The 13,686-nt window shown below is 44.8% G+C and overlaps 1 protein-coding gene across 1 annotated transcript in view; it reads right to left on the minus strand.

Moving 5' to 3' along the window:
- Positions 1 to 5,289: 5,289 nt before the first annotated feature.
- The window catches only part of LOC127572475 (coiled-coil domain-containing protein 152-like), an 87,615-nt gene continuing 79,218 nt past the window's right edge, over positions 5,290 to 13,686 (minus strand). The window contains exons 8-9 of the mRNA XM_052019797.1: positions 8,198 to 8,287; positions 5,290 to 6,138 (exon numbers count right to left, since the gene is read on the minus strand). Coding sequence (XP_051875757.1) covers positions 6,016 to 6,138; positions 8,198 to 8,287 — 213 coding nt within the window. The 3' untranslated portion in view covers positions 5,290 to 6,015. The remainder of the gene's footprint in view (positions 6,139 to 8,197; positions 8,288 to 13,686) is intronic.

The raw sequence follows: 13,686 nt of genomic DNA on the forward strand, positions 1-13,686 counted from the left end.
TTATAATCTTATGAACTCCTATCAGCCCCCCTCAGCCTCCGCCGCTCCAGAGAAAACAACCCAAGATTGTCCAACCTCTCCCTATAGCACATGCCCTCTAATCCAGGCAGCATCCTGGTGAACCTCTTCTGCACCCTCTCCAAAGCCTCCACATCCTTCCTACAATGGGGTGATCAGAACTGAATGCCATATTCCAATGCAACCTAACCAGAGTTTTATAAAGGTGCAGCATGACTTCCTGACTCTTGAACTCAATATCTTGACTAATAAAGACAAGTGTGCCGTACACCACCTTTACCACCCTATCAACCTGCGCAGCCACTTTCAGGGAGCTATGGACTTGAACCCCAAGATCCCTCTGCTCATTAACACTGTTAAGGAACTGGCCATTAACAGTGTACTGTCCCTTTACGTTTGATCTCCCAAGGTGCAGCACTTCACTCTTGGCCAGATTATTGGTATTGGTTTATTGGTATTGGTTTATTATTGTCACTTGTACTGAGGTACAGTGAAAAACTTGTCTTGCAAACCGATCGTACAGGTCAATTCATTACACAGTGCAGTTACATTGAGTTAGTACACATTGCATTGAGGTAGTACAGGTACAAACAATAACAGTACAGAGTAAAGTTTCACAGCTACAGAGGAAGTGCAGTGCTGGTAGACAATAAGGTGCAAGGTCACAACAAGGTAGATTGTGAGGTCAAGAGTCCACCTCATCATATAAGGGAACCGTCCCTGTCCCTTTTGAAACATCTAAACCCCGGAATATACAGCAGCTACTCCTGCCCTTACCACAGCCAAGTCTTTGTTATGGCCACCACATCATAGTTCCATGTACTTACCCATGCTCTAAGTTCATCAGCTTTGTTCCTGATACTTCTCGCGTTAAAGTAGACACACTTCAGCCCATCCAACTGACTGCAATTTTGCCCTTTCAAATGCCTATCCTTCCTCACAGTCTCTCTACACTCTGCATCTACTTGTACACTAAATGCACCAACCTCTGACCTATCACTCTGGTTCCCATCCCCCTGCCAAACTAGTTTAAACCCTCCCCAACAGTTCTAGCAAACCTGCTCGCAAGAATATTGGTTCCCCTCCAGTTCAGGTGTAACCTGTCCCTTTCGTACAAGTCGTACCTTCCCCGGAAGAGATCCCAATGATCCACAAATCTGAAACCCTGTCCCCTGCACCGATTCCTTAGCCACGCATTCCTCACTGGCACGTGGCACAGGCAGCAATCCAGAGATTACTACCCTTGAGGTTCTGCTTTTCAGCTTCCTACCTAACTCCCTATGTTCCCTCTTCAGGACCTCATCTCTTTTCCTATGTCATTGTACCACGACTTCTGGCCGTTCACCCTCCCCCTTCAGAATGCTGTGGACCCGATCCGAGACGTCCCTGACCCTGGCACCCGGGAGACAACGTATCATCCAGGAGTCTTTCACATCCACAGAATCTCCTGTCTGCCCCCTTTACTATGGAATCCCCTATCACTACTGCCCTCCTCTTCTCCCCACTTCCCTTCTGCACCACATGACCAGGCTCAGTGCCAGAGACCTGGTCACTGCAGCTTCACTCTGGTAGGTCATTCCCCCCAACAGTATCCACAGCGGTATACCTGTTATTCAGGGGAACAGCCACAGGGTTACTCTGCACTATCTGCCTATTCTCCGTCCTTCTCCTGACAGTCACCCAGCTACCTGCCTCCTGCAGCTTCAGAGTGACTGCCTCCCTGTAGCTCTTATCTATGAACTCCTCAGTATCCTGTAGGAGCCAAAGGTCATCCAGCTGCAGCTCCAGTTCCCTCACACGGCCTGTAAGGAGCTGCAGTTGGATGTACCCTGTGCAGATGTAGTTATCAGGGAGACTGGATGTCTCCCAGAACTCCCACATCTCACAAGCTGAACACACCACTGACCCTGGAGCCGTTCTCACTACTATGGCCCGGCACTAAAGGAAACAACAAAGCAAGAAAGAAAGTGTTGCTAAGCTGTGGTGATTAGGGTTGTGCTGGTGAGTTCAAGAACCAAATGGTTGAAGGGAAGTGGCTGTTCTTGAGCCTGGTGGTGTGGGACTTCAGGCTTCTGTACCTCCTGCCCGATGGTAGCTGCGAGAAGATGGCACAGCCTGGATAATGGGGATCCTTAAAGATAGAAGTTGTCTTCTTGAGGAAGCACCTCGTGTAGACACCACCGATGGTGGGGAGGGATGTGCCCGTGATGTATTGGGCTGAATCTGCTACTCTCTACAGCTTCTTACATTCTTTCACATTTGACTTGCCATCCCAGACCATGATGCAACCAGTCAGGATACTTTCAACAGTGCATCTGTAGAAGTTTGTTAGAGTGTTCGGTGACAAGCCGAGCCTCCTTAACCTCCTGAGAAAGTAAAGACGCTGGTGTGCTTTCCTTATGATTGTGAGGATTCCTCTGTTCTTGTGAGTTTCACCTTACAGAAGTTGGGATTTGGAGTGAGATTTGAGCGAGAGATTTGAAAAGATGTGAGTCTGTGCTTGTGCTTGTGAGTTTCACCTTGCAGGAGTTTAAAAGAGGCACATTTGCAAGTTGTTAATAGTTGATAGGCTCATTGGCTAGTTAACAGCAGCCGATAAAAAGAAGCAAGAGTCAAGCAGAGTGGCCATTTTGGAGCAGCTATTGTGTGAGTGGGCCAGTGTTGGGGGGTGTAGGGAGCTGAGGCTTTGGCTCAGGGGCTTCAGCGAGAAGAGGTGGAAGCCAAGGAGTTGGTGACTTAGAGTGGGAGAATTGAAAAGAAGTGAGTCTCCTTGCCTGCTTGTGAGTTTCACTTGCAGGAATTTAAGTCAGCTAATTGTTAGTTACAGGTTATTGGCTAATTAGATGCTTGTCAGCAGATAATAAAAAGAAGTTAGGGTCAAGCAGAGTGGCCATTTTGGAGCAGCTATTTTGATAGGGGCTGCTGGCTAGTCAGTGTTCTGCTGGTTGCCCAAGTGTGGGCTTTGGTAAATACCAGGCTTCAGTGAGAAGGGTGAGCAACACTAAGGTGAGGGTAGGTACTTATTATGTTTTTCTTTCTCTTTATTTCCCCTCAAAGCTTTTTGCTCATGGCAGGTGAGCTCAGACCCATGTCATGCTCCTCCTGCATAATGTGGGAACTCCAAAGCAAGGAGGAAAGTTTTGCTAAGCTGTGGTGATTAGGGTTGTGCCGGTGGTTTCAAGAACCAAATGGTTGAAGGGAAGTGGCTGTTCTTGAACCTGGTTGTGTGGGACTTCAGATTTCTGTACCACCCTGTCTACCTGTGTAGCCACTTTCAATGACTCATGGACTTGCACCCCAAGGTCTCTCTGCTCTTCAACACTGTTAAGGGTCTTGTCCTTAAGAGTGTACTGCCTCCTGACATTAGTCCCACCAAGGTGCAACACCTCACATTTATCTGGGTTAAACCCCATCTGCCATTTCTCTGCCCACATCTTCAGCTGATCTATATCACGCTGTATCCGTCGCCAGTCTTCTACCTGATTCACAACTCCACCAATCTTGGTATCGTCTGCAAACTTACTAACCCATCAATCAACATATTCATCCAGTTCATTTATGTACATCACAAACAGTAGTAGGAAACTGGAAGATTGAGAAAACTTTAAAAAGCAACAAAGAACCACTGAGCAAGTAATAAGGAAACGGAAGATAGATTATGAAAGTAAACTAGCACAAAATATGAAAACAGATAGTAAGTTTTTATAATTATATAAAGTGAAAAAGGGTGGCTGAAGTGAATGTAGGTCCCTTGGAAGATGAAAAGGGTGAATTAATATTGGGTAATGTGGAAATGGCTGAGGCCTTGAATGACTATTTTGTGTCGGTCTTCACGGTGGAGGACACGTCTAACACGCCAAAGTGAGATGTTATGGATGCAATGGGGGGGTGAGGACCTTGATACAATCGGGGTCACTAAAGAGGTAGTGATGAGCAAACTAGTGGGTCTAAAGGTAGACAAGTCCCCTGATCCTGATGGGATGCATCCCAGGGAACTGAAAGAAATGGCGGACGTTATAGTAGAGACGTTTGTGATAAGTTACCAAAATTCTCTGGACTCTGGGCAGGTCCCGGCAGATTGGAAAACTGTGGATCTAATGTCACTGTTTAAAAAAGGAGGTAGGCAAAAGGCAGGTAACTATAGGCCAGTTAGCTTAACATCTCTAGTTGGGAAAATGTTTGAAGCTATCATTGAGGAAGAAATAGCGAGACATCTAGATTGAAGTGGATCCATCAGGCAGCCACAGCATGGATTCAGGAAGGGCAGGTCCTGTTTGACAAACTTACTGGAGTTATTTGAGGATGTAATGAGCACAGTGGATAGTGGGGAACAGGTGGATGTTGTATACTTGGATTTCCAGAAGGTGTTCGATAAGATTTTTATGCGGCACCTTATCCATAAGATAAGGATGCATGGAGTTGGGGGTAATGTATTAGCATGGCTAGAGGATTGGTTAATCAATAAAAGGCAGAGAGTTGGGATAAATGGGTGTTTCTCTGGTTAGCAATCTGGTGAGCGGGGTGCCGCAGGGGTCGGTGCTGGGCCTGTAACTGTTCACGATATACATTAACAATTTGGAAGAGAGGACTGAGTGTAACGTATCTAAGTTTGCTGATGACAATAAATTGAGTGGTACTGGTGAGGCCGCACCTGGAGTACTGCGTGTAGTTCTGGTCTCCTTACTTGAGGAAGGATATACTGGCTTTGGAGGTGGTGCAGAGTAGGTTCACCAGGCTGACTCCAGAGATGAGGGGGTTAGCCTATGAGGAGAGATTGAGTCACCTGGGACTGTACTCACTGGAATTCAGAAGAATGAGAGGGGATCTCATGGAGACATAAAATTATGAAAGGGGTAGATAAGATAGAGGCAGGAAGGTTGTTTCCACTGGTAGGTGAGACTAGAACTAGGGGATATGGCCTCAAGATTCAGGGGAATAGATTTAGGACAGAGATGAGGAGAAATTGCTTTTCCCAGAGTAGTGAATCTGTGGAATTCTCTGCCCAGGGGAGCAGCAGAGGCTTGCTCATTAAATATATTTAAGACACAGTTACTGTAGATAGATTTTGTGCGCATTAGGGGAATTAAGCATTATGGGGAAATGGCAGATAGGTGTATCTGAGTCCATGGCTGGATCAGCCATGATCTTATTGAATGGCGGAGCAGACTCGACGGGCCAGATGGCCGACTCCTGCTCCTATGTCTTATGTTCTTATTGTATTTGTATGCTGGGCCGAGAACAGGTCATCCGGCATGTTAACACCCAGGGATTTAAAGCTGTTGACTCTCTCCACCGCCAATCCCTCAACGTAGGCTGGCGCATGTTCACCCTCCTTCCCCCTTCCTGAAGTCAACAATCAGCTCTTTAGTTTTACTGACGTTGAACAAGACGTCCCTCCGTTCCTGCATGTCCTTCAGAAATAAACTATCTTGCTATATTGTTTCTCACTCCTTCAGCCCAATTGTGCCACTTCCCACTCGCTCTGTGAAATTCCATCTGCTAAGTGTGTTTATTCTGCCAACCTGTCTGTATCTTGCAGTCTACAATGTTATAATTCTGCCCTTTAATACCGTCTCCATCTGGTTCCACAATCTAAATTTCATTACAAATGCTTAATCACAATTGTAACATTTATTTAAACTCGCTTGAACAATGAATGAAAGAACTCAACCTTACGAGTTGAAATATGTGGCCAAACACACTCTGGGAGGAAGTCATTTCTGGTTCCCAGCATTGTGAGAGTAATAGCATCAAGCATACTCAATATTCCCATATCAGTCCCATTGCCCTCGCTAGAACTGAGTGAGCAAGAGGTGGGTACAACCAGCAAATGATCCCCTCATATAACTGTGTGTTTAGTGTTAAGGACCAGAAATGAATTTCTCCACAACAGCAAAGCTCTTAGTAAGGCCAAGTGCAGCTCAGAGAGAGGACCTCAACACCAGCTTCAATCCACACCTCATGTCTCACAAGACTCTGCCTCAAAGTAAATTTATACTAAAACTTCCTGCGTTTCAGCTGCAAGGTGTGATTGCAATCTCGCTGCTGTTCGAGCTCTCGAATGGTCCGGCGAAGCGCTGCAATCTCTTGGTTTTTTTCCTCTTGTAAATGCTGTAACTTCTGTCAGAAAGAGAAACGAACCAACAGGCTGGTCAGTCTAACAATGGACAAACACTAGAGACACGTTAACGTCATCCGGAACAGATTTAAGGGCAAATGTTGTTGAACTAATTGTATTGAAGTTGTTGCTGATGTAACAGAAAGGATTGATGAAGGTAGAGTAGGCACTTGCAAAAGACCTTTGATAATGTATGGCATTACAGACTTTACAAAGGGAAGAGGTATATGATATTAAAGGGACAGTGATAGTCTGAAGGTGTAATTGGCTGAGGGAAAGGGTGGGAATAGTTGGAAGATTGTTCGTTTATTTACTGATGAACATTTCTTGCATTCTTCTGACACCAGATATAGGTGGTGTTGACAGTGGAGATGGTCCGGGATTTTGATCAGAGGGATCGTGATCAGCTGGGTAAGTTGGTTGAAGAATGGCAAATGGAGTTTAACTCTGATAAGTGCAAGGTATTGCATTTTGGGAAGACAAATGAGGGCAGGACTTTTACAGTGAATGGTAGGGCCCTGGGGAGTGTAGTAGAACAGAGGGACCTAGGAGTACAAGTACACGGTTCCCTGAAAGTGGCATCACAGGTAGACAGGGTGGTAAAGAAGGCGTTTGGCACGCTGGCCTTCATCAGTCAGGGCACTGAGTATAGAAGTCGGGATGTTTGGGATCTATCGTCATTCAGATAATATTCTGCCGCCTTGTTCTTGCCACTGTGGGTAACCTCTCATTTATTCACATTATACTGCATCTGCCATGCATTGCCCAGCTGTGTGTTGTCTGCGAACTTGAAGATGTTACGTTTAATTCCCTCATCCAAATCGTTAATGATATTTTGAATAGCTGGGATTCTGGCCCTGATGCTTGTGGTAGCACACTAGTCACTGCCTAGCACTCAGAAAAAGACCTGTTTATTCCTACTCTGCTTCCTGTCAGCCAACTGGTTCCCCGACCCGATCAGCAACTTATCCCCAAACCTGTGTGCTTTAATTTTGCATGCCAACTTGAGGTACTTCAGTTACATAGAAAGAGTGGAGAAGCAGGGATTGTTCCGTTTTGAAGAGCTAAGAATAATGATCAACAAATTTTAAATACTTGGCAATTGTTCTTAAACTAATTGGCAAAAGAACAAGATGAAAAATGCATTCATCTGCAATGTTATGGTTAGGATAGTCTACCTGAATATTTCAGAGAGAGGATACAGCAAACCTGTCCATGTTTGATAGGTCCCAAACTCACCGAAAGCTTATATATTCCAACAACATAATTGAACAACAAAACCAGAAGTAACATCCCTGGTAAACAAGAGTAAGGAAGGGAAGGAAGATCCCAAAATACAATGTACAAGAATTAGGCCCATCAGACCAGGTGCCTTGTAAATCAATAGAGGTGGTTCCATGGATGGGACTAAATTGACCCCCCAACTGGAAAGTCTTGTTGACAACATGTGTGAACATCCTGTAGAACTCCGAGCAGCTGAGCACTCTGCAAGCTGATATCAATCCCTAGCCTGAGAGGAGATGGGTTCCTCCAGCTCACTCGTCAAAGAGCCGCCGATGCTACAACATAACTGAATGAGCCTTGGGTGAGCAGCAAAGAGCGGAGTGAGAGAGGGCCGTGAAGAGTTAAGGTGCCCAGTTGGCACTGTAACTTCAAAGCTGTCTTGCTTTTACAATGTAACTGATGGTCTCTTGTTCTAGGGGGTGGAAGAGTGACCTGGCTTTGATTCTGCCCTCCCCTGCTGTCTGGTGGAGATTGCACATTCTATTTGTGACCCTGTGGCTTTCCCTGGGTACTCCAGTTCCCTCCCACACCCCAAACATGTGCTGGTTGGTAGATTAATTGGCTACTAAAAATTACCCTTTGTGTGGAGGTGGCTGGTGGAAGAACTGGGGGTAGTTTGCTAAAGGGCAGCTGTGTGAATAGGTTACAGGGAAATAGTTGCTCCGAGGGCCAGCATAAACTCAGTGGGCTGAATAGCCTCCTTCTACAACATAAAAGAATATGAAAATATGAAGCAATATTAGTCCATACAGGAAATATTCTTGTTTAGGAACTCACCCTCTTGAAGATGTTGTGAGGCAAACCAGACAAATCATGATGTGGTGACTTCAATGAGGTGCTTTGGATCTTCACGAGCTTGGTGTTAAACTGCATAAACAGTAATATAGACTTTTATCATTATGAAGCATTACATAACGTTTCCTAACCTTTTTACCTTGAAAATATAATTAATTCTAGCAGCAGAAACATACTAATGGACCAGTAGTCCAATTTCTTTTACAAACTCACCTGCCTACCTTACCATAACCCTGAATTCACACTTTTCCCAGGAATTAAGCTCTACCATACAGTCTACGTTTCTGCTTGGATAACTGCACCTGCAACTTGGAATACCCGTGTGAATAAAATGGCCTATGTATGCTGGGCTAATACAGCTTTAAGAATTGCAACATGACCAACTGTTCTCAGTTTGCATGTTACAACAATGGATGGATTGCATCTACACACTTTAGAAAAAAATCAGAGAAAGTCTAGCAGAGGGTTTACTACACTTATTTATAACCTGTTAAAATAATTTGTGAAATGCTGGAGGACTAGCTGATACCTAATGTAATGCCTGTATTTAAAAAGGAAATAATAACATGTCCAGATCATTATAAACAATGAGTTGGCAGCAGTGGCAGGAGAAAGCAGAAATGAATGGAAGAAATCTATAATAAAACATAAAGTAAGGAATTGTCACTGTGGATTTCAAAAGGGAGGATCTTGCTTCACAACCTCACTGTAGCTGTAATTTATCTAGATTTTCAAGGTGTTTGATAAGGTACCACCAAGAATAAGGTCAGTATCAGGGGGGGGAAAAGGTAGCAGAATGGATCACTAACTGCCTTCAAGACAGAGACACAGACTGCAAATGCTGCAATCTGGAGCAATGAAACAAGCTGCTGGAGGAACTCAGTGGGTCAGGCAGCATCTGTGGAGGCAGAGGGATGGCTGACGTTTCAGGTTGAGACCCTGCATGAGTCCTGATGCAGGGTCTTGATCCAAAACATTGACCATCCCTCTGCCTCCACTGATGCTGCCTGACCCACTGAGCTCCTCCAGCAGCTTGTTTTTTGTTCAAGACGGAGTGGGAGTAAAGTGGTATTCTACAAGGATCACTGCTAAGACACAATTTACATTTTACAATTTAGCCTTTATAAATAAAAAGCCAAATTTCTAAAAGTTACCAAATTGGGAAGGATAGTCAATACTAAAAAGCACTGCAACATTTGAGGCAAACATTAATAGACGTGCAGAGTAAGCAGGTAATAATCCAGTGACTATTCTTTGCAATGTTAGTTTTTAATTTAAACCCAAACAATTCATACTCCATTCAGCAGAATATCCTTCTCAGATGTGGTGCCCACATGGACCATGACAACTGGATTTTCCTCTCGCACAGAGTTCTTCTCCAGCCACGAGGAGATGCGCTTAATCCTGGCATCAGGAAGGCAACATAGCCTCTGGGACTTGTTCTTGGCTGCAAATTGCATTATCTATCACCCTAACTATGCTATTCCCTAACACTACCACTGTTCCCTTCGTTCTCCAGACTTGATCAAGAAAGCTCACCAGCGCCTCCACTTCCTCAGGAGGCTAAAGAAATTTGGCATGTCCCATTTGACCCTCACCAACTTTTACCGATGCACCACAGAAAGCATCCCATCTGGATGTATCACAGCTTGGTACGGCAACTGCTCTGCCCAGTACTGCAAGAAACTGCAGAGAGTTGTGGACACCAGCCTCCCCTCCGTGGACTCTGTCTATACCTCGCGCTGCCTTGGTGAAGCAGCCAGCATAATCAAAGGCCCCACCCACTTGGGTCATTCTCTCTTCCCTCCTCTCCCATCAGGTAAAAGATACAGGAGCCTGAGGGCATGTACCACCAGGCACAAGGACAGCTTCTATCCCACGGTGATGAGACTATCGAACGGTTCCCTTTATATGATGACATAGACTCTTGACCTCACAATGTACCTTGCTTGACCTTGCACCTTATTGTCTACCTGCAATGCACTTCTCTGTAGCTGTGACACTTTACTCTGTATTCTGTTATTGTTTTTACCCTGTACTACCGCAATACACTCTGTACTAACTCAATGTATCTGCACTGTGTAATGAATTGATCTGTACAGACGATATGCAAGGCAAGTTTTTCACTGTACCTCAGTACAAGTGACAATAATAAACCAATACCAATCTTGAGTTATCTAGTTTTCACATATTCCCTGCAGTCTCTCCCCTCAATCAAACAGACTACAAGAACCTCATACTTGTTGGACATGCAAGGGATGTGCCTACTCCAACGCTACTTTGCCCCATACTTGCTTCCTATTAGTAAAACTGTCCTGTCCCTCTCAACTGAGATATGTCTAAGATCCAGTGGATGGACAGTGGCAAAGCTGGTAGGGATGCTGCCTCCAGCTCCAGCGATCCAGATTCCATCCTGACCTTGGGTACTGTCTGTGTGGAGTGTGCACGTTCTCCCTGTGACCATGTGGGTTTCCTTCAAGTGATCTGGTTTCCTCCTACATCCCAAAGAGGTGCTGATTGGCAGGTTAATTATTCATTATAAATTGCCCCGATTTTGTAGATGAGTGGCAGAATGTGGGGAGCAGGAGTGGTGGGGATGTGGGGTGGATAAAATAAGTTTGAGTAGAATTAGTGTAAAAATGGGTGCTTGATTGTTGGCAAAGAAGGGCATGTTTCCATGCTGTATGATTCTATGACTGACTGTACATACAGAAAGCAAGTTCAAGATAATGGCCATTTCCAGGCCTATGACCTCTTCCCATTCATCAGCAGAGGACGAGGCTAAATTAAACTATCGTCCATCTGCTCGTTAGTAAGCTTTCCCATCACGTTCACTGATTCTCAGTTCAGATACTGAGCAAAAGTCAACAAGAATATCTTTTTGAGAAATGGGTATAGCTTCAAATGGATATATCTCCAATTATCCAATCCACATTCTTGACAAATCAAGATGTGCTGTGAAAGGTAATACGGAACCTAAAATAAGCACAGGCTGTTCAGCCTTTTCAGTCTGCTCCACCAGACAATATGTTCATCGCTGATCATCCCAATTCAATCCCCCATATCCTTTGATATCTTTCAGAATCAGGTTTATTATCACTGACTTGTATGTCTCCCCAAGAACTACATCCAACTCCTCTCTGAATGTGTCTATTGAGTTGGCTTCAGCTGCTTTCTGTGGTGGAGAATTCCACAGGTTCACCACTCTCTGAGAGAAGTTTCTCCTCATGTCAGTCTGACAAGGCTTACCCCTTACCCCTGGTCCTGGACTCCCCTACATCAGGAACATCATTCCTGCATCTAGTATGTCCATTCCTGATGGAATCAGTTGGCTCCTATGAGATCCCTACTGGCAAGTATAAGCACAGTACACCATCAAAAAATTGTTCCAATGTGTTCACATTATTGTAAATAAAATTAACATTAATTAAATATTAGTGGTTCTCATATTAATAGCTCTCAATTTAATGGTTAAATGAAATTGGGAAATAACTACCCTTAAAGACAGAAGTATTTTCTCTGAGATGACAGCATGCTGGACTGTTCTGAGAATAAAGTATGCTGAGTGTTTTCTAAGAATCACATGTACAACTTGTTTTTCAGGGAATACTGACACACAGTCACATTTTATTAAAATAGTTCAGGCGGTAAGCTGTCTGGGTCTCATTAAAATGTCAATGGCTAACTGCTCACTTACTGGCTGGCTGTTTGCATTTGAAGAACAAGTAATCTAAAGGCCACTCAAATGGCACTCTGGGGGGGATAGAGGATGGCGAGAGAAGGGTGGTGCTGGGTTGATTCAAGAGGGTCTCACAGGTGGTATGTAAGGGGGGAACGTCCAGGACAGAAGAGGCTCAGACCATCTCTGGCAGGCAGTGACCTTAGCAGAGAAAGGGGAGGGGAGAGAAAGAGAGAGCCTTTCTAGGGCTTGGGAGGGCGCTGTAGTGGGAGAGGAAAGCAGAATGGGAGAGAAGGAGAAAGAGCGGAAGGGAAGGAGAGACAGAGTATGGAGAGGGAGAAAGAGATAAAGGAAGAGGGATGGAAGAGAGAAAGAGGGTGAGGATAAGGGAGAGGCAGGAAGAGAAAAGGTTGAGTGCAAAGGGAGAGAAGGGCAGGGATAAAAGTAGGAAGGACGACGTTGTAATTACAATTTAATAATTGTATATTTATATAGCTGAGGTAAATGTGGCAGGTTGTGGGCTTGTAATGAGACAAAGACAAAGATCCAGAAAGGGAAGTGAAGGGTCAGAGATGGACCATGTGAAGGTCAGAGTATGGTGGAAGCTGACAATTAGGTAATGACATTTTCAAGTTATTTACGAGTGCAGGAAGCAGCACCAATACAGTTGTACCGGGATTGGTTTATTGTTGTCACTTGTACCGAGATCCAGTGAAAAACTTGTCTTACAAACCGATCGTACAGGTCAGTGCAGTTACATCAAGTTAGTACAGAGTGCATTGATGTAGTACAGGTAAAAACAGTAACAGTACAGAATAAAGTGTCACAGCTACAGAGAAAGTGCAGTGCAATAAGGTGCAAGGTCACAACAAGGTAGATCTTGAGGTCAGAGTCCATCTCATCGTATAAGAGAACCGTTCAATAGTCTTATCACAGTGGGGTAGAAGCTGTCCTTAAGTCTGGTGGTACGTGCCCTCAGGCTCCTGTATCTTCTACTCAATGGAAGAGGAGAGAAGAGAGAATGTCCTGGGTGGGTGGGGTCTTTGATTATGCTGGCTGCTTCACCAAGACAACAATAGGTAAAGACAGAGTCCAAGGAGGGGAGACTGATGTCCGTAATGCGCTGGGCTGTGTCCACAACTCTCTGCAGCTTCTTGCGATCTTGGGCAGAGCAGTTGCCATACCAAGCCGTGATATATCCCGATAGGATGCTTTCTATGGTGCATCGGTAGAAGTTGGTGAGAGTCAAAGGGGACAAACCAAATTTCTTTAGCCTCCTGAGGAAGGTACCAGAAGGAGTTGAGAGAGGGTCCTGAGTTGAATTGAAATAACTCCTGTTCCATGTATCTCACAGAAACACAGGTACAGCTTGGGTCATGCAATTTCCCATAGCTACATATCTGATCTTTTGCTTTTACGTGTCCCTTGGTTTCTCCCTCTTTAAATGCCCTCATCAATCTATTAACCAGATGGTTTGTAAACAGTGCATCACTGTAACAATGCTGGCATCATTCTCTAAGAGATATTCCTATGTGATATGCATCCCTCCCTCAACCACAGTCAGAGGTGTACAGCACAGAAACAGGCCCTTTGGCCCAACGTCCATGCCAACCAAGGTACCCATCTAAGCTAGTCCCATTTGCCCGTGTTTGGCCCATATCCCTTTATTCCTATCCACCTACCTGTCCAAATGGTCCATGCTGACTACGTTGATGATGATGCCTATCTCCTCTAATTCCATTTTCCCACACTATGCTCATACCTATCTACTTTCCTTTCCTATCCATCTACC

Source organism: Pristis pectinata, chromosome 7, assembly GCF_009764475.1.
Source record: "Pristis pectinata isolate sPriPec2 chromosome 7, sPriPec2.1.pri, whole genome shotgun sequence".
Classification (NCBI taxonomy): Eukaryota; Metazoa; Chordata; class Chondrichthyes; order Rhinopristiformes; family Pristidae; genus Pristis; species Pristis pectinata.